Source organism: Hyposmocoma kahamanoa, unplaced genomic scaffold (genome assembly GCF_003589595.1).
Source record: "Hyposmocoma kahamanoa isolate Upper Pololo Valley unplaced genomic scaffold, ASM358959v1 88, whole genome shotgun sequence".
NCBI classification, from domain to species: Eukaryota; Metazoa; Arthropoda; class Insecta; order Lepidoptera; family Cosmopterigidae; genus Hyposmocoma; species Hyposmocoma kahamanoa.
The window spans coordinates 21,901,655-21,925,372 of record NW_020654466.1 but is presented as its reverse complement, the minus strand read 5'-3'; the positions used below and the strand labels follow the sequence as shown (position 1 = coordinate 21,925,372).

Below are 23,718 nucleotides of genomic sequence, written 5' to 3'. Positions count from 1 at the left end.
TTTACGATTTAAAGCACTAAGTGGCACTGCTATTATGAATAGGCGTGTCGCTTACCACCGTGACACGAGCACGACTTGTTTGTCCCGTTACTTGTTCTCATAACAAAAGGAGAATAACTACATAGTGGTATTTACATAATCTCGCGAATCTACACATTTCTAAGTTTTTTGCAATTAATTTGTAGAATTTTGGTTGTAATATACTATATAGACTTTTGTCTTTAAAGAAAAAGAAACCAAAAAATCCAAAAAGAAGGATGGCGACATCCCGTGTATTTTGTGACCCAGTGTTTTTGACGACGTGCATAAAACAGACCTATCAATACTTGTGGTTCATTATCAAAGCATCAAAAAACTAATTGAGTACAGTATGTAGAAGCTGGGGGGTTCTGCCAATAATGGTCACACTGTTCTCAATCTCAAAGTGACATTGACATTGGCAAGAGGCCTCTTGTCAAAACGTTCCTTTGTTAACATTCGTATCTCTCATTTAAATATTATCTAAACATTTTTCTCACATTGTGTTTTATTTTTTACTTTTTGTCATTATTGTGTAATTGATTATTTGATTAGGTATTTTATAGCTTTAATGTTATATGTGTGTACTATAAAGTAACCAATACTTCAGATATGTAAACATTCAATCACGCTTAAAATGAAACGCATGTACAATAACGTTACCTAATCTATGGTCGAATTGAATCAATTGCGTTGTGTTCTTGCATCTATTCTAGAATACATTCTTTTGCAATTTCTTTATTCCCGACTTCTAAAACTATACAAAAATATATTAATAACTAGGCATAAACTAAAACGTAAAATTATACTAGCTTAGTCCATGAACGGCACTTCGTTGATTTTGGGTCAGCTTTCGCCATCCTTCATTGTGTTTTTGGTGTGGTACGCAAATTTAAACTTTTATTGTCTTGACCACAACAGCAAAATTTTTGAAGGGAAATAAAGTTTTTTATGTTACAACAAATTAGAAAATGATATTGAAAACCCAGAAACAAAAACGTGTTACATGGAGCCTTGTATCTATCATGTTGTTACTTTGTAAATTGCATGAGTGTAGCTTCGGTCAATTCACCTGCGTAATTTACTATATACATTAACTAATAATTCCAGAGGCCTGCCAATCGCGGTGCAAGTCAGCGTAGTCGGGTATTTAGTACCTATTGGTAGACTAAATGTCGCGATTAGTACCAAATAGCTATTTTCGTAAATAATTGACGAATTACAATTTATCAAAGCTACTCCAATTTCTGATGATACCGCTTCGCTTATTGCACAGGCTACGTCCCATTCGTATCAGTTTCGAATCTAAGAAATGACGATCCGAAATGTCACGCGCATCACTTTATCTCTAGGTGTACAAGCGATATTCGTAAACGCGCTAGCAAGCTTTAATTTATAAATCGATTTGTAACACACAATGCCATCTATTGACACGCGTATATCGCACTGTGAATACAATAGTGTACTAACTCAAAAAGTATATTTTTTCAGAATCAATAGAATAGAATACGTTTATTTGCCAGAATACAGTAATGATAAAGGTCTTAAATAAAATTAGGTATATTGTATTCAACCTGCGAGCGGATGTACAAATATTAATGTCATGTTGGGTTTCTACTGTTAATTGCACTTCAAATTAATGTAAATATGAATTTGGAAATTCTAAGTATTCTTTATTACTATAGCAATGTGTCAAAAGTCATTTTGTCAATTGTAATTTAAAACAACAACAATCCTTGTAACAATTTAACTTCATTTGGGAAATTGTTGAAAATAATTATAAACATGTTGAAGCAGTATTTCTTATAAATTACTTTATAGCCACGAGGTTGGTACAAAAGATTCATAATTTTTGCTCTAGTCCGCCTTTGATTAATTTCACCACGTGTTTTGAAATATTGAGGATAAGTTTTGACAAATACACAGATATCCCTAATGTATATGCACGGCATATACATGCAAAGGCAGTATCTTTAGTTTTTTAAATAACGGTTTACAGCTGTTGTCGAACCACGCACCCTATATCGCCCGAACACACTTCTTCTGAACCTTAAACGCACTTTCTACGACTACTGAATTGCCCCACAGCATAAGACGATGAAAAACAAATTCCTCACTTTCAGTGAAATATTATTAACATTTATGTAAAGATTAAAGTTTATTTATTACAGACATCGAAACAAATAAAAGGAAAAAAATAACGTAATCTTTTTTAGACACTTATTTAATAAGGCTGTTTTATTCAGAATTAGTTCGCAAAAAGTTTGTCTCATTTTGAGTTAAGTAGATTTATTTTGTTTCTTACAATATTTTAACGACGGTTTTATTGACGTGTAGAGAATCAAATTTTACGTTCGGCAATAGTATAATCTTGAATTTCACATATTTTGACTTACAACACTATTGTAATAGCAGTGCGATATGTCAAAAATAATTTTAGCTCTTGATATCCACGGCCATTTACATAATATAAACAACTTCCAGGCTCTCGGTTAGCACTGTCTAGTATGGAGATTAGCAGTCCTCATCCATGCTATACATAAAAGTCCCACTGTTGGCACGGATCTCCTTTAAGGACCAGGTCTAATGTGGGTTATATTTAACAAGTTTTCAAGGCTTGTGAACCTGAAGTGCGTAACTTAGAATATAAAACATGCACATGAAGCAAACATTGTGCTAGACTATCATCGTTCTTTATAATCCCTATCATCATCAAGCCATTTTATACGTCCCACTTCACACGCTGTGAACTTTCTGTGACGTGTAGGTTCCATCACGTTGTTTTCCATTACCGATAAGATCATGTTAAGTTTCAAATTAAATTTCACACATAAATTCCGAAAAACTGAGAAATGTAAGCCTGGATTCGAACCCATGGTCTCTGCTTGAGCTACCACGGCTTTTAAGACCTCTGAAATAAATGTAAACAGCTAAACGTATGACAAACACTATGGGAAGCACCAAGATTGTCAAGGGACTTGGTGTAGCAGCAAATAGCGATCCAGAAGCACATGGACGTATTATAACAATTTCGTAGGATTTAATAACATAGTGAACAACAACTTATGCTCCATGACTTTAAATAATTCTTCCGATTTTACTTTCGTACAAAAATAAAAATAATCAAACAGATCGCTTTTAACGGTGATAACTCTGTAAGGTAATAAAAGAAAGCGCTAAAGTAAGTCCGATGCAAAACGCAGGATAGGGGTGGTGATTATTGGGGACGAAGCATACAGATTCAAACTTACTACCAAATCCAGATTTCAAGTGTCAAATAGTATATCATATATAATATTTCTTGATCATATTAATTCTCAGTTTCATTTATATTTTTACACTCAACGACTACTTACTAAAAACCACATTTTCATGTGGGCAAACCGCCTTTTTATGAGGGTACATCGCCTTTTCATGTGGGCAAATAGGCTTTTCACGTGAGTAAACTATTTAGGTATGCAAACGACCCTTTTGTGCCTGCGCAAAATCACTTTTTCACGTGGTTGAACTAATATTTAATGACCTTTTTACGTGGGAAAATGACCTTTTCCGTGGGCAAACTACGCGTGGGCGATCAATGCTATTACATATATTAAAAATTGTATGTAGTTCACATTGAGATATGTTAGTATTGAAAAGAAACAATTGATGGATCATTACGAATTCTGCCGCTAGATGGCTCTGGTAGTAACTTAGATATATAAGTCGGTGTCTGTCTTGGAAATGTAAGTACAGATGTAAGTACACTTACGGAGGGCTTAGGTCGGTGCGTATCGACGGCGGGCACGGAGAGCTTGATATGCTCCTCGCGGCAGCCGTACGCCACCGGCGTCAGCTTGATCACGGTGTGCAGCGGCACGTGCAGGTACGGTAGCTCCTCTGTAATTGTTGTAAATGCATTACTTGTTGCTGGGATCCATCGAGTATATGACCAGAAATAGAGACGAAAAAAGGGCCGTACATTCCTGGTAACTTATCAGTGATACATCACTTATAAATATAAATTTTCGTTTGCACTGAAATATAGACAGCCGCCAACAACTGACCTGTATGTACGTCTCCGCATATTCCAAAAATATTCTGTATTTATTGTAATAAAGATAATATCTCTAACAATAGCATGCTGTTCTATTCGGTGGTGTGGGGAAAACAGCAAAACATCTAATTACAAAACAAACAGAATCAAATTTCAGCGGTAATTAAATATGTAATTTTGCAATTTTCGTCCATTTTAGCAAAGCTCAAATTAACTGCTCAATTTGAAGTGAAACAATTGACGACACCCGTCAATTGTTTCGAATTCGGGCTGGCCAATCGAAGCGCAGTTGTCACAGTGATTATATGGCAGAATAGTTTTCAAACAAATTAAATGACATTTCGTCTCTATTTCTGGTTATATACTCGATGCTGGGATCGTATTTAATTGGATAGTATTGTAAATGTTTATACACTAGGATCACGATTCTAAGAAAAAAAATTGTTTTCATCACACTTGTTCGTAAATAGTATGATTGTACGGTGGCTAACTCGACTTTAATGCCCCAAATAAAACCCTTGGGCCTTTTTTGTTCCCATTACAGCCATGGTCGGTAAGGAGTTTTTTTAAATTTTGTACCACGATGTATTTCCTTACATGGGTCAGGTTAAAGTTCAAGCAAGTAGGTTACTCAAATTCAAAATTAAGATTAACTTAAAATGTTGTCTAAATAGAAGTTTCATTGCAATTCAGCCACATACTACTTATATACTAATTATTAAGAATTTTTTATAATTGATTTTAATTATTTTCTGTATAAAAATTTAGCTAATTTTAGTTTTACAATCCATCATGGCTGTTTAGCTTTGTTTAGTTCGACTTATATTATCTATGGAAGAATAGCCAGATGGCCATCCATTGATTAAAAAAATGTACTTGGTGTACGGGCTGGTGTCCGCAACACCAAACATTGTATCACAGACGGCAAAAAATACAAAACTCGAGTTACTAAAGCCTTCTAATAGATCGTTAGTAATTTCTTATTTACAGTAATGAAAATACTTTTTTCATGTTGAACCCTACGTCATTTTTTAATATTAAAAAAAATGTCTTTCTCAAACATGCTCGGAAATGTTTGCATTACTTTCAAAAAACGAACACGGAAAGTTTGTATTTTATGGCCCATGCGACTTCTTCCCAGGCAAGGCCAGCAAGGCAAGTATGAAAATCCATAATAATGTCCTCTTCTCTAAACTTTTAAATCTACCTACTATTAATGAACTACGTAAACAAACAAGAGAAAAACTCATACAGCCAACTGCCTGGTGTTCATAACTGCGAGAACTAAAGATACCTATCTGTACCGCTTACTTAAAAAAGAAAAAGAAAATGGCGGGAACACTAAACTAAAGTGTTTCTTTTGTTTTGTAATTTTTATTTGTATTTTGGTCGCGAAAATGAGACTATACAGTAATAGATACATATTCAAACACATCATCAGAAGTTCAGCAGACTACCATTAATGTGCTCGGAAAAACAATAACATTTTCATTTAGCAATTGTATTGCGTAATTTAAACGTTAATTAATATTGTTTACATTTTCTATTATACATCTTTCTCTTTTTAGTCTTTTATGATTTCCTCGCACTGTTTGAGAAAAATTCTATACATGCCTCGGCGGTAACGGGGATTCCTTGACTCGTATTAATACAAGGCCTCGCTGGAGCTCGTTCTTGTAACTCATACTCGTCCAGCAATCCCTTACTTCCCGGGCTCTGCAATAATGTACTTACCAGCGGACTTGTCCAAAAAGTAAGCCAGCAAACACCTCATGACCGCTTGGTGCGACACCACTAAAACATTACCCTGTCGCTCAAGCTCCATTATGACGGGTTCTAGCCTCGCTACGAGGTCCTCGTAGCTTTCTCCTCGAGGATACCTGTACGCGAATTTGTTCGCGTCTCGCGCGTTGAAATCTGATGGGTACTTTTGTTGGATCTCCGCATAGGTCATCTCTTCGCAGATGCCCTGGAATCAATATTCGGAATTAGTCTAGGTAGATAGATACAACAGTTTATTCACTAACATGACACAATTACTACAGGATACTACATCAGTACGAATTAAAATTTTTCCCGTTCTAATAAGGTTCATTTTTCTTGGGTCGAGCGTCAGGGGCTTTTTTCATAATTGTTACAAACGAAATTACAACCATTTGAAAAATATATATCGTACGGTATACGTATTCTATTACGTTCAGTTGATATAAAAAAAATCATTGTTATATGTAAACTACGTATTGAATACAGCTATTTTCTTGTAAAATTTCGAGGTAAGTTTGTGTTTTTTTTTCTATAGTGAAAATTTTTAGCTTTCATGTTTTCACACCGTATACTAATTAATCAGTGTATAATCCTCAATTTTACTATATATTTATTCAACAATTTCACTGTTATGCGAAATCAACTAAAGCCATGTGAGGTAGTATAGACTCTTAATTGAGCCAGTTCCTGAGGTAGCTGCGCGGTGCGGGAGGAGTCACACGGGATAATTTCAACAAGATTTTTCTGACGATATTCAATAGCAAGTTGATTAAAAAAGTGCATAAGAAATTAATCAATTGTTGTTATGTGAAACTGTAATAAAAAAATAAAATAAAATAATTGGTAACCGAAATGAATAGAAAAGCAAATGTCACAGTAAATTCATGGCAGAGGTACAGGTCACTGATTACCATAGGTTTTCGTAATTCATGTACAGACGGCAGCTTATCAAGCTACAAATTGACGGATCTTATTCTGTTGCTCTGGAGCCTATATGTATAATAAAAAGATAAACGAATAAGTGTATAGCTTGATATGCTGTTCACAGGAGTAGTATAATTAACCTTTTGCATAGATCATACACTTTTGTGATTTATTTAATATATTTCGTTTTTATCTTCTTATTGTATTGATGGCATACACTATAATGCTTGACATTGTGTTAATATGATTTATCGATCGGTGTACGGTACTCGAAAATTGTTGCCCTCGGTGTGCCAAACGTACAGCAAAGAGATGGTACGTCGTGCGGGGAGGTTTCTTTAGTTGCACCCTTATCAATATTATTACTAAATAAAGAAAGAAAGAAAATATGTTTATTTGTTATCATGTAATATTTGTGTGTGTAAGCACAAATGGTACCACAAAACAAAACAAGAAAAGCAAAACATAATCATAATACTCAGACGTAAAATATAAATAAATAATTACGAAACAAAAACACAAAAAAAACAAATAAAAAAACATGAAAAAAAACAAACTTCACATACAGACACTAAGTAAAGAGATACCTGATACGCTGCAATAACAAAAGGGTCACTGACTCAGCATTTCGATGCCTTACCTTCTCAATCTCGTATCTTATAAAGAGTGGTTATTCAGAACATGGCAAAACTTTCTATTTATTTTAAATTTCTTATCAGGGGTGTTTATATGGACGATTGCTTTAAGAGTAGGTAAAATCCAGTACGTGAAAAGGAAATGTGATGTTAAATCAGTCTGCAAAATTTATATAAACAATCCATTTTTTGTATTTCAGTAACTTTGTGATTTAAGATACGAGTTTAAGAAAGTAAGTCGTTCCCAGCACTGATTTTCAGTGAAAGTGACGTCACGGAACAATAGAATAAGATCGAATCATCCTAGAAACGCAGTGGAGATGAAATTGTCACTGTTACTTACGGCATCAATCTCGTTGAGCGCCTTCCAGCGCTCCTGCGGCGCTTTGACATCCGTAACGGTCTGTATGGCCCTTCGCATCCAGGAGGTCCAGACTCGGAGTCCAGGTATCTGTTGCTGCTCGATGTACGAAGCCAGTGACTGGGCGTAGTTCTTCCCGCGCGGGGAGAGCTCACTGTCGCCGCCGATGCGGCCAACGATGTTGTGCACGCTCTCGCCGTGCTAAAAACGCCCTGCTTGCGTTACTACACAGTCGAATACTGTACCGATACGTCCAATGAACACTACGTCAATTTTTTGGTCTATTTCTGTTATTTTTGTAAACAGCCATATTTATTTACTAATATTATGCAACACGAATTTTGTGGAAAAAAAATAAAGAAACAAAAAACAAAACTTGAAAAAAAAAATACGAAATAAGAACAGAACAGGTCCAAAGTTTAAGTTGGCGTAGTGTCCGTTGGAGGTATCGGTATGAAACTCATGCAAAAGGTGTTTGCTTGTCATTGACTTACAAATAAATGGACGACGGGTCTAATACAAAAACCACGAAAAAAATGTCCCAAGTCAACCTATTTAAACGTAGTGACATGTAAAGGAATATGAAAAAGCTAAAACGTTGAATTTAAATTGTAATGTCATCGCAGTACTGTCTAATTTTGCTTGCTTCGCTGTCAGTCGAACAAACGAAGACTATAGCGTGAATGACGCTCTGTATACGATTTTAACGCCCTATAAGTTCGGACACTTTTTAGCGCGGACCCGACGTCCATATAATTGTAAGTCAATGTTGCTTGTAATAGAATTGATGACTTTTTTTATGACACTAAGTAACGGGACGGACAAGTCGGACGCCTGGTGTTAAGCGACACGTCTGTCCATAGAAATTGCAACGCCACTCAGAGCTTCAAATCGCAAAGGTCTGAGGGACACTGCCACTGCGACTGTCACCCTGAGATTTAAGTTCACAAGTACCATGTGCCTGTAATTTCACCACCATCCTTACCCTTTCGAAACCGGAACGCAGTAACGCTCACCAAGAACAAAGCTTCGTTAGAAAAAAAGAACTTACCCTAGTCAAGTAAATGGTCCTAGGTACGATGTGTATATTCATTAAGTAATAAACGATACGGCTTTGTATATGTCCTTCGTGCTTATGTACAACGACTTTTTCTCCTGTGTCGTATATTTTCATGAAACTGTATTCCGCTTCTAAATTTTCCTCTAGTGGTTCGTATTTCTCTTTGTAATGCTCTATTCGAAGTAGGAAGTCGTTTAGTACATTATCTGTGTTCTGAATGTTTGTGTAGTCGGGGCTGCTTACTTTTACTTCCTGAGAAGAAAAATAGAATATAATTATTTATTTCATATTATCAATGTCACAATATTACAATAAAAAATACAATGTCAAGGGATAATATGATCGTCACTAACGCAAACAATAATAATAAATATAAAATAAAGTAGTATAACTACTGCTTGTCTAAATACATTGAAGTCGAGTAAAACAACATTATAATTGTTTCAAAAGAAACTCACACTGTAGAATTCATCATGCAATATAATATAACAATAATTTATTTATTTTCGGACAACATAAATCCATATTTAAGTTAGTTACAGATTTATAAACTATGTTAGTAAATTATTTTAAACAAAGATCGCGTAAATTCTATGAGGTTCCTTATGAGAGGTCCCCCCACTTTCTCAGCAATCATTTTCAAGATGTTGTTGCTACCGTTACGAATTCTGTTTAAAAGAGAAGCGATTTTCTTCCGTAGTATAATCAGCAAACACTGCAGACGCACTACAGAACTTCGGCAGCCGCAACAGCATCCTAAAAGCATTGTTGTATTGGGAGCGAAGAGCAATGTACAACTTTTGTGTGTGTCGGTACCACAGGCTACTCGCGTAAAAAGAAGAACAGTAAGCCTTGAAAAGAGTTAGCTGCAGCAGAGCATCGAGTAAACCTGTGAACCAACACTTTAGCCCTTACTGACAAAGCTCTACGCTCCCTCTCCATGTCATTATCATCTCTGAGATCAGGCTTAATTAAATGTCCTAGATACTTAAATTTAAACACTGTTACAACAGTAGGACACTTACTTCCTGCCGCAAAAACCATGACCTCAGACCAATAAAATAAAAGGAGTTTTAGTTGGGTATAAAACGTTTCGTCGTTTGTAACACTTTTCAGGATTGTAGGTAGATGTACGTAGAATCGGGGATCTTACCCGCGGATTTCTCGGTACATTGGGCAACGGATTTTAGTTTTCCCCCGTTTTGCAACGTTTGGCTTTCGCCCGTACGTCGCTCATAAGTGCTCAAGTTTTGAATATTCTATAACACACGTACTTGTTATATTTAAGTAAGTAAACAGTTTAAGTAAGTAAGTAACAAATAATTAAGAAACTCAAAATGTAATAAATAAAACTTCGGTAAACTAAAACTTAATTTGTGTAAAAACTGTATAGCTACAAATACCCGCCATTTTTAGTTCTGTCAAATTTAATTAACTGTCTGAACTGCCTCCGTGGCCGAACGGTTACCATGCCGGACTGCCACGCAGAGGTCCCAGGTTCGATTTCCGGGCCGGGAGAAATAGTTGTATGGCCTACAATTATTTCTCTCGTGAGTTTGGGTGTAATTTGTGGTTGTCTATGTGTGTGTCCATGGCACCCGCGACACAGGGTTTCCCTAGTGCGGGGCTATGTTGAGTGTGTGCGTTATTTATTATTATTAATGAACATTATTTATTCACACAGCATTGATTATAGAATCATCAGTTTAAAAAGGTAACGAATAATTATGGAACTAAGTAATTACAATAATCAAAATCAAATTAAAAAAATGGCGGGATTATATGGTCACACTTTTCACATGATTTAATTTGTATTTAAGTTACATTACGTTTTGAGTTTGTTAATTCTTTAATATCTTTTTATATTGATGGTTTTATAGCCATTGCACAATTAATAATAATTAATTTTTCTTTTAATATCTTTGAAATTTGTACTGAACCTGATTTGAACCTGACAAATTAAGTCTTACTTTTTTTTATGAATTTGTGAAAATATTTCACTAGTTTGTTATTATTATTGAAACAAAGATCGAACAAACACAAAGTAAAATTCCTTCGATCCGAGTAGACTTGCACCAGCGGCTGTCGCCACAACATGGCTACGCTCTGCCATCTGAGCTACGGATCGAGCCTGCAGAATTTCTCTATGTCCTCGCTGCGGATTGACATAAAATCGACACATTCGGACAATGGCACAGGTTGCCGAACCGCATTTCGTGTGAAAACAGAATATTCGCTTCTTGTTGCCGGTTACTTGCATCCAACACAAGACACACGTTTGCGCGGCTCCTAAGTTCTCACATACGGAATTTTTGTTTGTTCAATATCTGTATCAATAATAATTTTAAAAATCTTTTAAATTACACGTCTTTAACATTTCTATTTTATACGTGCTGCAACAAAAAAGTGCGTGTGATAATTCAAATAACGAACAAAAGTTTACTTCACAAAGACATGAATTAAGGGCGGCTCTTTTATACATATAATATGGCGGAAACTATATATATATTACTATATTTCATTCTCGCGTTCATGTATTTTTTAAATAGAATTCTTAGTAATCACTCCTACAATAACTAAAGGAGCGTTCAAGTAACTGACTTTTGTAAAACATTCATTTTGGATAATGCTGTGTTATCCAAAAGGCATGTTTGTTTGAAAGCCGTAGTAAAAAGGCTTTCAAAGCTGTCTTTATCTTCCATTCATTTCTGTCACCTGTGGTTGTTCATAAAAAGCTAAACTTCACTACTATGGGTCAGGGTGAGCTTTGGTATTTTCCGGCACTGGAAAATTCCGATTTCTTTCAATACCCTAATGCAGTGTCTAAGTTTTAATAAATTGTCGTTTTTACAATTATTACTTCTTGTAATAACATAGGGCAATTAAAATTTATATTCCCTATGAACATGAATAGACCGTTTCAATATTGACGTCATTTAGAAACATAGTTGTTTAACATGGAGTACTTGATCAAAGTAACTAACTGCCTCTGTGGCCGAACGGTTACCATGCCGGACTGCCACGCAGAGGTCCCAGGTTCGATTCCCGGGCCGGGAGAAATGTTTGTATGGCCTACATTTATTTCTCTCGTGAGTTTGGGTGTAATTTGTGGTTGTCTATGTGTGTGTCCATGGCACCCGCGACACAGGGTTTCCCTAGTGCGGGGCTATGTTGATTGTGAGCGTTATTATTATTATTATAAAGAAGATCATTCAGGTAGGTTCATTTATGACGTCTCTGATAAGATTATATTGCTTTGAACTGTGGTTCATGAACTCATGAAAGTGGTGGAGGAAATAACTATTTCCTTTATTCGTAGAAAGGGTAATGGAGTAATATATCAATTTATCCCTCAGTTAAGAGTTAGTTACGTACGCGCGATTAAAATTACATATAGTATGCATAAATAAAAAAATAAAATAAATACTATGTTACCTAAGAGTCTATACAATCTCAAATAGCTTTTGTTGATTCCGCATAACAGTGAAAGTGTGGAATCAATCACTGTGGAAAAAATATATAGTACATTTGAGGATATACACTGATGAATTAGTATACAGTGTGAAAACATTATTCCTAAAAATTTTCACGATAGAAAAAAAAACACAAACTTACCTAGAAATTTTACAAGAAAACCGCTGTATTCAATACGTACTTTACATATAACAACGATTTTTTTTATATCAACTGAACTAAATAGAACATGACTTCCGTTTCGTTTGTAAAAAAATAAATTCTGAAACAAATCCAGTGTCCCGTCCGCTCGACTCGAGCAAAATGAAGCGTATTAGTGCGGGAAAAAATATATTTCGAGCTGAGGTTGTATAGGCTCTTAAAAGGAAATAATCTTCATAATAATCTCAGTTCAGACAGTTCAAACATAGACCAAATGACATCTTGTAAAAACTATTTTCGCAAATTTAACATATTAACGATATGTTGCATATACATACTTGAAGCTTGTAAATTCACTAAAAAACACTCTGACTTGTATTCGCCGTTAAAAACAGTTAAACGAAATAATCGTAATCTGTTCAAGTTGAAATTACCTCCTTCAAAAATGAAATTGTATTCATCGGGTCCCCACTCAATGTTAATAAAAATAACAGCATAAAATGTACTCAGGATTCCAAGGCTTTTGAAAGACAATTAAAATCTCTCTTAATTGATAGGAGTTATTACAATATAACAGAATACTTTAATGATATTTCTGATGACCTTCTTTAAATGATTTAATATGAAATAATAATAGAAAATTATAATTGTATGTTTCTGTGTATAAATGTATGTAGCTAAAATTATTTCAATTAGTATTTAGTTTTAAAATTATATCAATTAGTATAGAGTTGAAACACAATGTGTAAATTATATAGTTCTACTAGACACCATTTTGTATGCGTGGTATCAATTAGGAAATAGTACTGTGTAATAATTTTTATCAAAATATTTTTAAAATGTGTATAGCGCCACTCTCTTTGAAAACACCCTAACAGGGTGTCACATGTACTGTAATTTTAATATTATAAACATGTGACTATGCAATAAACGATTACTGATTACTGATTCAGAGTACTAAAAAAAAAACCGTCAAAAAAGTTTTATCGAAATAATCCCTAGTTCGCCACTATACGGGACTGGACACAGGAGATAATAAAAATCGATTCTCACTACTCAAAGTATATTGAGAGAGAAAAATGTCTTGAATTGGAGAATAGCAAAACCAACCATTAAAATAATTGCTCCTTATGTAAAATTTAGGCGCTATTTATAAAAATGAATGTTCATGCGTCATCAGCCACCCTTAGAGGTGGATGGTTTTCTTCAAAATGAAATGGGACCACTATGGAGGTACCCTCTTTATAACAAAAAAAGAATCATGAAAATCGGTTCACAAATACCGGAGTTATGGCTTAACATACATACAAAAAAAAGGGAAAAAAAAAACATACAGTCGAATTGAGAACCTCCTCCTTTTTTTGAAGTCGGTTAAAAATAAAAGGCAATAGACATAAAAATACAGGTTTCTTTTTAAGATTTGGTCGGTTCCATTCCCAGATGAGGCAAGATTTCTTTTAAGTCTTCGAATGCTTCGTATTACTTTTAAAAATAATGACACCGCGAAGAAAAATATCTTATCTACAATATTTATTTTCCCTCCGTGACCCATAGTCGTGGAATACTGTATATTAGACAATAATATTTATAAATTAATTGATTATACAACATCTTTGCCAAAGTTATTCGTCCGCGTTCACGCATAATAAGCGAGAATTACAAATTTACAGCCATCACTCACAACAGACTGCCATAGACTGTTAAATACAAATTTAAGAAGGCGGTTATTGGAACATTGTACTCCGTGCATTCATATTCGTCCAAAAATTGGACGGAGTATAGGTATGACACTGTAGTAGACTGTGAAACTCGATTTATTTATCTTTAAAATGTACTTTGTAATGCTATTATGTTTGTTTGTTTGTTTTTTAACTTTATTTTCTTTGTTAGCATTGTACTTTTTTTAATCAATACCGATAATGCGTTATTTAAAAAAAATGTAGTAGTCTGTGGGGTGATGTGGTAAATTGTACAATTATGTATACGGTTATTCTTACGGTGTATAACTCACCTTGTACAAATGTTGGTCATCCCTTAATAAAATTAAATTTAAAAAAATCAAGGCATAGAAGAATCATGAGTTACTTTTGGACCCTAAAGTGGCGGTACTATTACCATTTGACGTCAAAGTGGATAAAAAATAGATTAGAAAATTAGAAATTAATATCCCTACCAATTGGTGTTAATACTAGAGATATTGTCTGTATCTATTACGTTTGTGTATAAAATTTCAGTTTTATTTGTGGCAGGGGCCCATTACAATTACCACAAGGATATTACAAATAAAATAAACAAATTAATAAGTAGAACTGCAGTCTTACATAAAATCAAACTTCCTCTTAATTAGTAAATTTATTTTAGCAAAAATTAATAGGTATTGTTACAATAAAATATTTTGGAAAACTTATGTAGCGTAAATTGGAATGTTATTTGATAAATTAAAAATAAGATATTTAAATTAATAACTATATTGTAATACCGAACGCGTTAGATAGATATGTTAACGAAGTAATTTGTTTAGTAGAGATACTGTCTACATACATTACGTTTATGCATTGACTTACAAATAAATGGACGACGGGTCTAATACAAAAACCACGAAAAAAATGTCCCAAGTCAACCTATTTAAACGCAGTGACATGTAAAGGAATATGAAAAAGCTAAAACGTTGAATTTAAATTGTAATGTCATCGCAGTACTGTCTAATTTTGCTTGCTTCGCTGTCAATCGAACAAACGAAGACTAAAGCGTGAATGACGCTCTGTATACGATTTTAACGCCGTATAAGTTCGGACACTTTTTAGCGCGGACCCGACGTCCATATAATTGTAAGTCAATGCGTTTATGTATAAAATTTCAGTTTTATTTGTGACCTAGAGGCCCATTACAATTACCACAAGGATATTACAAAACAAATAAACAAATTAATAAGTAGAACTGCAGTCTTCCACAAAATCAAATTTCTTCTTAATTAATAAATTTATCTGCTCGTGTTGTAACCCACTCTGGTAGCAAATAAAGAAAAAACAAGCGTCCGCACTGCACAGGGTGTCTACTCCCGCTCTCCGTCCCAAACAATTTTTCAAAATTTATTTATTTATATTTTATTCGCATCATGCGTCAGAACTTTAAATTGCAAAGATCTGAGGGGCACTGCCACTGCGCCTATTACCCTGAAACATAGTTGACAAGTCCTTTGTGCCTGTAATTTCACAAGCACCTTTACCCTTCAAAACCGGAACGCAGTAATGCTGAAATTACTCTTAGACGGCAGAAATAGGTAAGGTGGCAGTACTTCCCTACACGAACTCTTTCACAAGGAGTTCTACTATCTTCAAAGCTACTTACTACTTATTTCATAGTAATTATTTCGGACAGAGAGACGGTTACAAACATTGTAGTTAGAAACGAAAAATTGAATCTTGTGGATACAGTTGTATTTCTAGGTATAACGTTAGATGCTAAATTGCAATGGGGTCCCCATATAAGTAAGTTATCAAAACGGCTCGGCTCTGCAGTGTACGCGATTAAAAAAATAAGGAAACTTTCAGACGTCGAAACCGCTAGATTGGTTTACTTCAGCTACTTTCACAGTCTAATGACATACGGCATTTTGCTTTGGGGTAATGCCGCCGATATCAATAGAATCTTTGTCCTGCAGAAACGTGCAGTTAGGGCAATTTACAATCTGGGCCCCAAAGTATCTTTGAGAGATAAGTTTAAGGAAATTAACATTCTTACACTAGCCTCACAATACATTTATGAAAATATAATTTATGTTAAAAGGAATAGTAATTTCTTTATGAAAAATAGTGACAGACATAACATTAATACGAGGAATAAAAATAAACTAGCTTTTCTTGATAGTCGTCTTCACAAAGTCAAACAATCATTTAAGGGGCAATGTATACGCTTCTATAACAAGATTCCGGTTGATATACAAAATTTGCCTTTCACGAGGTTTGAAACTATAGTGAAACAAAACCTTTATACTAAAGGTTATTATACAACTGCTGCGTACTTGGATGACAAAAATCCGTGGTAGTAACCCGTTTAGCTCATGGAGGTAGTCTCGATCTCTGATGTTTCAAATAAAAAAAAAATATTGTAAATGTTATTTACAAAGAGCAACCCCTAGAGTTTCTTGCTCATTCTTCTCAGGGGAATCTGCCTTACGAATGAGCGGTAGAGTTTAACCATTGTGACGATTTCAAGTGTAATAATGCTTACCTATGAAATAAAGATTATTTTGAATTTGAATTTGAATTTGACAGATGGCGGAGGAAGAAGGTAAACAGGTGTGAACGAACTAAATTAGCTAGCCATTATGAATGTGGCTTTAGAGGCTTATCTCTAGCCAATCACATACGGCTGAATCTTTTCAGTACTACGTCGTTATCTTAAATAAGGTATGATTACCATGATGTTCTGTTCAATGATGCGGGGATCGTCGCAGATAGACTCGACGAAGAAAAGTTTGAAGCCCATCTTGTGCACGACGATGTCGCGGATCATGCGTCGCCGTTCGCGTGTGGAGTTCGTCGCGTCAAATACCTGCGCATACGACGTCAGTTACATGCTTTTTTAAATACTTTTACAATTTTGAAATCCAAAGAATATAAACTGCCGTAGTTGGTACATGGAGAAGTTGATAAGGTTTAGTTTTATGATATCAAGACGGGACGGACAAGTCCTGCGCCTGGTGGTAAGCGACACGCTTGTCCATAACAGTTGCAGTGTCACTCAGAGCTTCAAATCGCAAGAATCTAAGGGGCACTACCACTGCGCCCGTCACCCTGCGACATAAGTTGACAAGTCCCATGTGCCTGCAATTTCACCAGCACCCTTACCCTTCAAAACCGGAACACAGTAATGCTGACATTACTGCTTGGGGGCAGGTAAGGAGGCAGTACTTTAAAAAAAGTATTGGTGTAATTTGAGGTTGTCTATGTGTGTGTCCGTTATGTTTTAATAAGATTCCGATTGATAATCACAATTTCCCATTTACGAGGCTTAAAACTATAGTGAAACAAAATCTTTATACTAAATGTTAGTGTACAGCTTCTGCGTACTTAGATGACAAAAATCCGTGGTAATGACCCGTTTAGCTCTCAAGAGCAAGCCCTAGAGCATAGGTTCCTAAAGTTTTTGACTTACCGCCCACTTAGACAAGATAAAAAAATTTTCAACGCCTACCACCACCAGAAAAAATAATTCAAAAATAGTAGATTGTACAACAAGTGCATAAAACGCGTTATTTTACCCGAGATGAGTATATCCACCCGAGCTGCTGGCGAAGATGAATACTTAAGTCGAGGGTAAAATGGGTTTTATGAACGAGTTATAGACTCTGCTTTTCACTTCGATTGCGAGGAAATTAAACAGCAATATTACAAATAAACGATTATTTTCTACACGTGACTCAGGTCGGACTACATAATGCTCTGTTATATTTTAGAAGCTTTTATTTTTTATGTATTTCTATTTCATATAACTTATTAGAATTACTATTGCCTACTTTTTTAATTTTGTAATATAGCACGGATTTAAAAAATAAAAACAAAACTTTATTATATAAAGTTCTAGTGTGCGTGGCTGTCGGCGCAGGCGTCATTGCCTCTGGCTTAAACGACGATTTTATTTTATGCACTAGAGCATAAAATCCTATTTTATGCAGCCTAAACCGTTACGCTTTCGAGTAATTTTGATGTTTTTTACATAGACAAAATTAGCTTTTGTTTTGTAATCTTTGTAAAAACACATTTTCGAAATTCGAGCTAATGTTATTTCGGGCAAATGTATTTTCTGACTTCTAATAGGTAATCCCAATGCGTAAAAGGAGTACAACAACATTTTGTTAGTTTTTGCTAACGTTTAATTAAAAAATCATTATAAAAATAGGATTAAAATCAAAGCAACTCTACAGTTTCTTTGTCCTAAATAATTATATCAATCGCTTGTGGTTCGAACAATTGAAAATGACCAAGAAGTTTATATAAGCTTCCTGAAACTGACGTAACGGGTCTCTTTCCATCTTTTCCGCATGCCATGAGTAGAAAAAGGACAGTTAGCTATTTCATTATGTCGTGTGCTTTTGTAATTTATATTTACGATTCAGTTTATATATAAACTAAATACTATAAAACTGTACAAAATAACACTTTTAAATGACAACTATGATAACACAATATATTTGTTTAGTGAAAATAGGATACAAAATCCTGTTTTCACACTTTACTGCAGTAATTTTTACAAGTTATTATTTGTACTGCATATATTGGTACTGCATGATTGACAACCGCGCTGTCACTCGAACAAACGAAGACTATTGCGCAATTGACGCTCTGTATGCGATTTTAACGCCCTACAGGTGCGGACACTTTTTAGCGCGAACCCGACGTCCATTTATTGGTAGGTCAATGAGTGTAGTTTATATAGATAATTCTGGTTTTCGTTTCAAATGTGGTGGCACCCATGGACAGCATCAATTGCTTCCTAGGCTGGAACTTAGGACTTTTTAGCGCCCGTTGGGGGTGGTAGGGACCACTAAGGGAAACTATGCCCTAGAGTTTCTTCTTTTCAGGGGAATCTGTCTTACGAATGAGCAGCATAATTTAATCGTGTAATTCGCTTACCCATGAAATAAAGATTATTTGATTGATTGTTGATAATAAAGTCCGATAGGTAGATGTGTACGTTTTGTAAAAATATATATATAGTATAAAAGTATGGTGTACTAACTGCGACTTCTCCTCCCTTGGTGAGCCACTCGCAGACATCGTGCAACGCATCTAACGCGCACTGCTGTCGGATCGCCATGGCCTCTTTGTTGTCCGCGCGGAAGAACTCATGACTCGTATACGCCGTCGTCGCGTGGCGGCGGTACTCGCCCAGATTGAATACTGCGATGTTGTAAAGATCGATTAAATTTAAAATACCATTTCATGTTTTGGGTGACGAAATACTTTCAAAGATTTCTAATAGATGGCGCTACGGTTAAAAAGTTATTGAAAACCAAGTAAGTACAAAGATCCGACAAACAAGCACATAGAGAAAATCGTAAGGTCCGCTGGTTCGTTCCGTGGCTTAGTCAGCAGAGCGTCTGGCACGGTTTGCTAGAAGACGTTGGTTCGAATCCGGCCGGATCGAAGGAATTTTTTCTGATCTTTGTATTAATAATTATAACAAACTAGTGGAGTAATTTCACAAATTGAATATCAATTCAATACAAATTTAATTACCGTTTCATATGTTAAAGAATTATAATTGCATATTGTTTCGCTCTACGTTCACAGTTGTATATAATTTTTTATCGGAATTGTGTGCGACGTGTACACTTCCTATTATGTAAGTTTTGTTATCTGTTTAATTATTTATTGTTGATTTCTTTATTTCAGTGTCTTGTTGTCAGTGGCTCACTCGCCTCGGGCTTGTTGAAATACAGAGCTACGAAACGGTTTAAAAATAATCTCCGTACACAATACTAAAAAAACCGACCTTAAAAGTTCGTGGATTACATCTATTTGCCAAGCATGAAATCGGTTACCGGAAAGTGCGCGAAACTGGATTATGCGGGATATAACAACACAAGAGATAATAAAAATCGGTGCTCACTGTATATCGAGAGAAAAACGCCTTCAATTGGATATAGAAAAATCAACCATTAAAATAATTGCTCCTAATAAAATTTAGGCGCTATCAATAAAAATAAGATTTCATGCGTGAACAGCCACCCTTAGAGGTGGAATATTTTCTTCAAGATTAAATGGCACCATTACTGAGGTACCCTCTTTCCAACAAAATAAGAATCACCAAAATCGGTTCACAAATGCCAGAGTTAGCGCGTAACATACATAAGAAAACACAGTACTTTTTTTGAAGTCGGTTAAAAAACCGATTGTGGCTAAAGCTGAGCAAGTCCCGATTGCACCAGTCGTGACACGCGTGACGGTGAATTAGGTACTTACTGCATAATTATGTCAATTGTTTTAATGTTTTATTTTAAGTGTTCTCCGTTGAGCGTCCAATGACTACCCAACTTTTTTCGAACCAATTCGAACCAACGTCTTCTATCAAACCGTACCAGACGTTATGCCAACTAAGTCACGGAACGAACTAGCGGACCTTACGAATTTTTCTATGTGCTTGATGCAAATGTTTGTTTTTGGTTTTTAACGACTTTTTCCCGTAGCGCCATCTGTGAGGTATCTATTTCTTCTTTCAGCCAGGTGCATTTCTTTACAGGTACCAGCAGCTAAAGTTACAAATAGAAGGCGCTACGACTAAAAAGTCGTTGAAAAATCAAATACAAAGACACGACGCAAGCACATAGAAAAATTCGTGAGGTTCGTTCCGTTGCTTAGTTGGTATAGTGTCTGGCCCAGTATGCTAGAAGACGTCGGTTCGAATCCGGCCGGATCGAAGGAATTTTTTCTGAGTGTTCGATCTTTGTATTAATAATTATAACAAACTAGTGGAGTAACTTCACAAAAAATAATTGAATATCAATTCAATAAAAATTTAAAATTACAAATAGAATTTTGTCATATTGGCATATTGTGACCGATGTATGTATTTTACCAGTTTAAAGTGTATGTTTTAAAATTTTGCCAGTTTACTCAAAAACTACTTTTTGTGTTTGATATAATTGTGATACTAAACTGAATTTTAGCATTCAGATATAATCGGTTGACGACTTTACCATCTCACTCGTGACCATGGGACTTGTAAAAGGCCTGAAACGTTGGGCTGTTTGAAAAACAAAGAAAATCCATTTCCTATGGTAACAATCGCGAAAACCTAAGAACTCTATGAGTATCCTTATTTCATTTGGAGTGACGTTAAAAGTTAATTATATGCCAAGAAACCAGTTGATCCACACGAGCAGGGAAGAGAGCAGTACGACTATGCTCAGTTTTTTAAATTAATTTTGTTAATTTTTTTAAAATGTTTATTCCGTTTATTCAATTTACTCAGTTCAGATGTTTTTGATAGAAAATTTTGGGAAAAGTATAAATCTTCCGAGTCGCGAAGGAAAGGAAAATGTAATATATTGCAGTTCTATAAGATAAGAAAGAAATACACTCCCGCGCACATAATTCGAGCCACTTTGCATTTTTAACCGACTTCATAAAAATGATGAGGTTCTCAATTCGATTGTTGTTTATTTGTGTGATGTTACGCGATTTAGAAGATGCTTTTTTTTGTTGGAAAGGGTGTTACTTCGATAGTGGTACCATTCAAATTTGATGAAACTATTTCACCTCTAAGGGTAGCAAATCAGGGGATGTATCCGGTTTACTGGATTTAACTTAATTTCACCCACTTTCCCTTTACCGGTTTCAACAAAACTTGGCAAATAGATGTATTTACATCCTTTTGAGGTTGATTTTTTAAATTATTATTCTTCAAGAGAATACAAAAATATTGTTATCATCGAAGAAAACCGGTTTTACAAATTCTAATTTTAAACAAGGACTTGTGGAAATAACGTTTAGTATACCAGTTTCAAAAAAGCATACCAGTTTTTAAGCAATAAACCGTTGTTTAAGTCGAGCCACCGGAAGAGAAGCGGGAAAATCTGTTTTCATAAATGGTTTAGGTATTTACTATCAAATAACGGTCTTACTAAAAATATAGGATACACCTAAAGATATTGTCTAAAGACTGTGATAATTCGTTACAAGATGGTCCCATCTTTCTGTATTTTATTCGACATATAAAATCCCGACAACAGGACAACATAAAAGTCTAAAGCAAATTATTTAAGAATAAAATAATATCTAACCTTACACATAGTTTTTATATGGAGATATTTCTCTTAAAGTACTACAGAGAACCTGCTACATTTTGATTTTCAACTGAGGTCCTATAATGATTGAATTCGTATTCATCCCAAAACTTGAAAATTGCCCTGCGGTTTAACGACACGCCGCGCCGTCTGCTGCCCCGTCAATCGCCATTGGGCGCTTATCAATGTCGGATTTGTGCTAGCCCCCGAAGAATAAATATCAGGGGGGAGGAAGGAGGGACGCAGGTATGCAGGACGCAAGAGGCGGCCCCCATATCTCAACCTTCTAAAATCCAGGTTCGCATCCAAATACCTCGCCTTAAGCTTAGGGTATTAAATACTGAAAATGCAAGGTGCCTCGAATTACATGTCCGAGAGTTCGCAAAAAACTACAAAAACATAAACTCACCTCTAGTATTAATTCCTATCCAGTTTAGATACCGCGAAAGCTTTTTTGAAATGTAAGTCTTGCCACGTGCGGGCAGCCCCACCATTGCAATCACATGCGGTATATTTACGTAGTTCGCTCGTTCCCCTGAAACAACCAACGTTATATCTTAAAATACACTTCACCAACTACAAAATATATTTTGCAATAATTCGAGTCAAATTTTTTTTAAAGTAAAATAAAAAATTCGATCAATGATTCTTTATTGTCTTTCGATAGACTTTAAAACATGGATAGACCCTATTTGGTCTACATGTTTACTCTTTTATACAAACCGGTAATCCAAAGGTATAGTAAAGGTACCTTAGAAAATACAAACTGTTATAATAATAATAATAATAATAATAATAATAATAATAAACGTTTATAGCAAAACATGTAGTTATATTTAGGTCTTATAATAGTTGATGAAGTATCAAACATGTACACTTTCAATTTCCTTCCTTTCCTTCAAACGTGTTATTGTAATATACAATCCATATACTAATTGTATACTTTGAAATATATACAATCGCCGATACATTAAAGTATACGATCTATGGATTTTAGTTGTTGGTTTGCAATAGCCATTGTAAATAGGGATACAAGCTATTTATATATTGTTGCTTACAACATCATTATAACTCTAAAAATAATGCTGTGTATTAATCAAGGCAAAAAACTGTCTATCTATCAATTTTCATTTAAATCTAATTACGAGTGATTGAGAAACATCCATCCATACGAAGTTCGTATCTAGCTCATTTCAAATATTATAACAACAAAATATCTTATTCTAAGTAAGAAACTTGCATAAATAACTTCCTTTGGTTATTAAAAGATATCTCTGAATAAACTAGTCTTCTCTAATATGGAAGGATCAATTAATCTGGTCACAGTCTAGGAAATTCCCTGTACCATTAGTAACAAAGTAACGAAATTTCCTCTGGAAAAATTACTACCTGGAACATTTGGCCCAGAACCAATTAAAACAATTTTGGTTTATAACTTAGGTACGTAGCCTATGTACGGAATAGAACCCAAGACCTCCCCATCTAGCACCCACAGTGCTAATTGCTGACTCATAA

The 23,718-nt window shown here is 35.0% G+C and overlaps 1 protein-coding gene across 3 annotated transcripts in view; it reads right to left on the bottom strand.

Annotated features, from left to right (window-relative positions):
• LOC113235777 (6-phosphofructo-2-kinase/fructose-2,6-bisphosphatase) overlaps nt 1-23,718 on the bottom strand; it is a 78,056-nt gene that overhangs the window by 5,779 nt on the left and 48,559 nt on the right. For all 3 annotated transcript variants that reach the window (XM_026471674.1, XM_026471673.1, XM_026471676.1), the window contains exons 2-8: nt 22,613-22,738; nt 19,155-19,315; nt 16,833-16,967; nt 8,790-9,050; nt 7,721-7,939; nt 5,789-6,023; nt 3,770-3,897 (exon numbers count right to left, since the gene is read on the bottom strand). In XM_026471674.1, the coding sequence (XP_026327459.1) occupies nt 3,770-3,897; nt 5,789-6,023; nt 7,721-7,939; nt 8,790-9,050; nt 16,833-16,967; nt 19,155-19,315; nt 22,613-22,738 (1,265 nt within the window). The remainder of the gene's footprint in view (nt 1-3,769; nt 3,898-5,788; nt 6,024-7,720; nt 7,940-8,789; nt 9,051-16,832; nt 16,968-19,154; nt 19,316-22,612; nt 22,739-23,718) is intronic.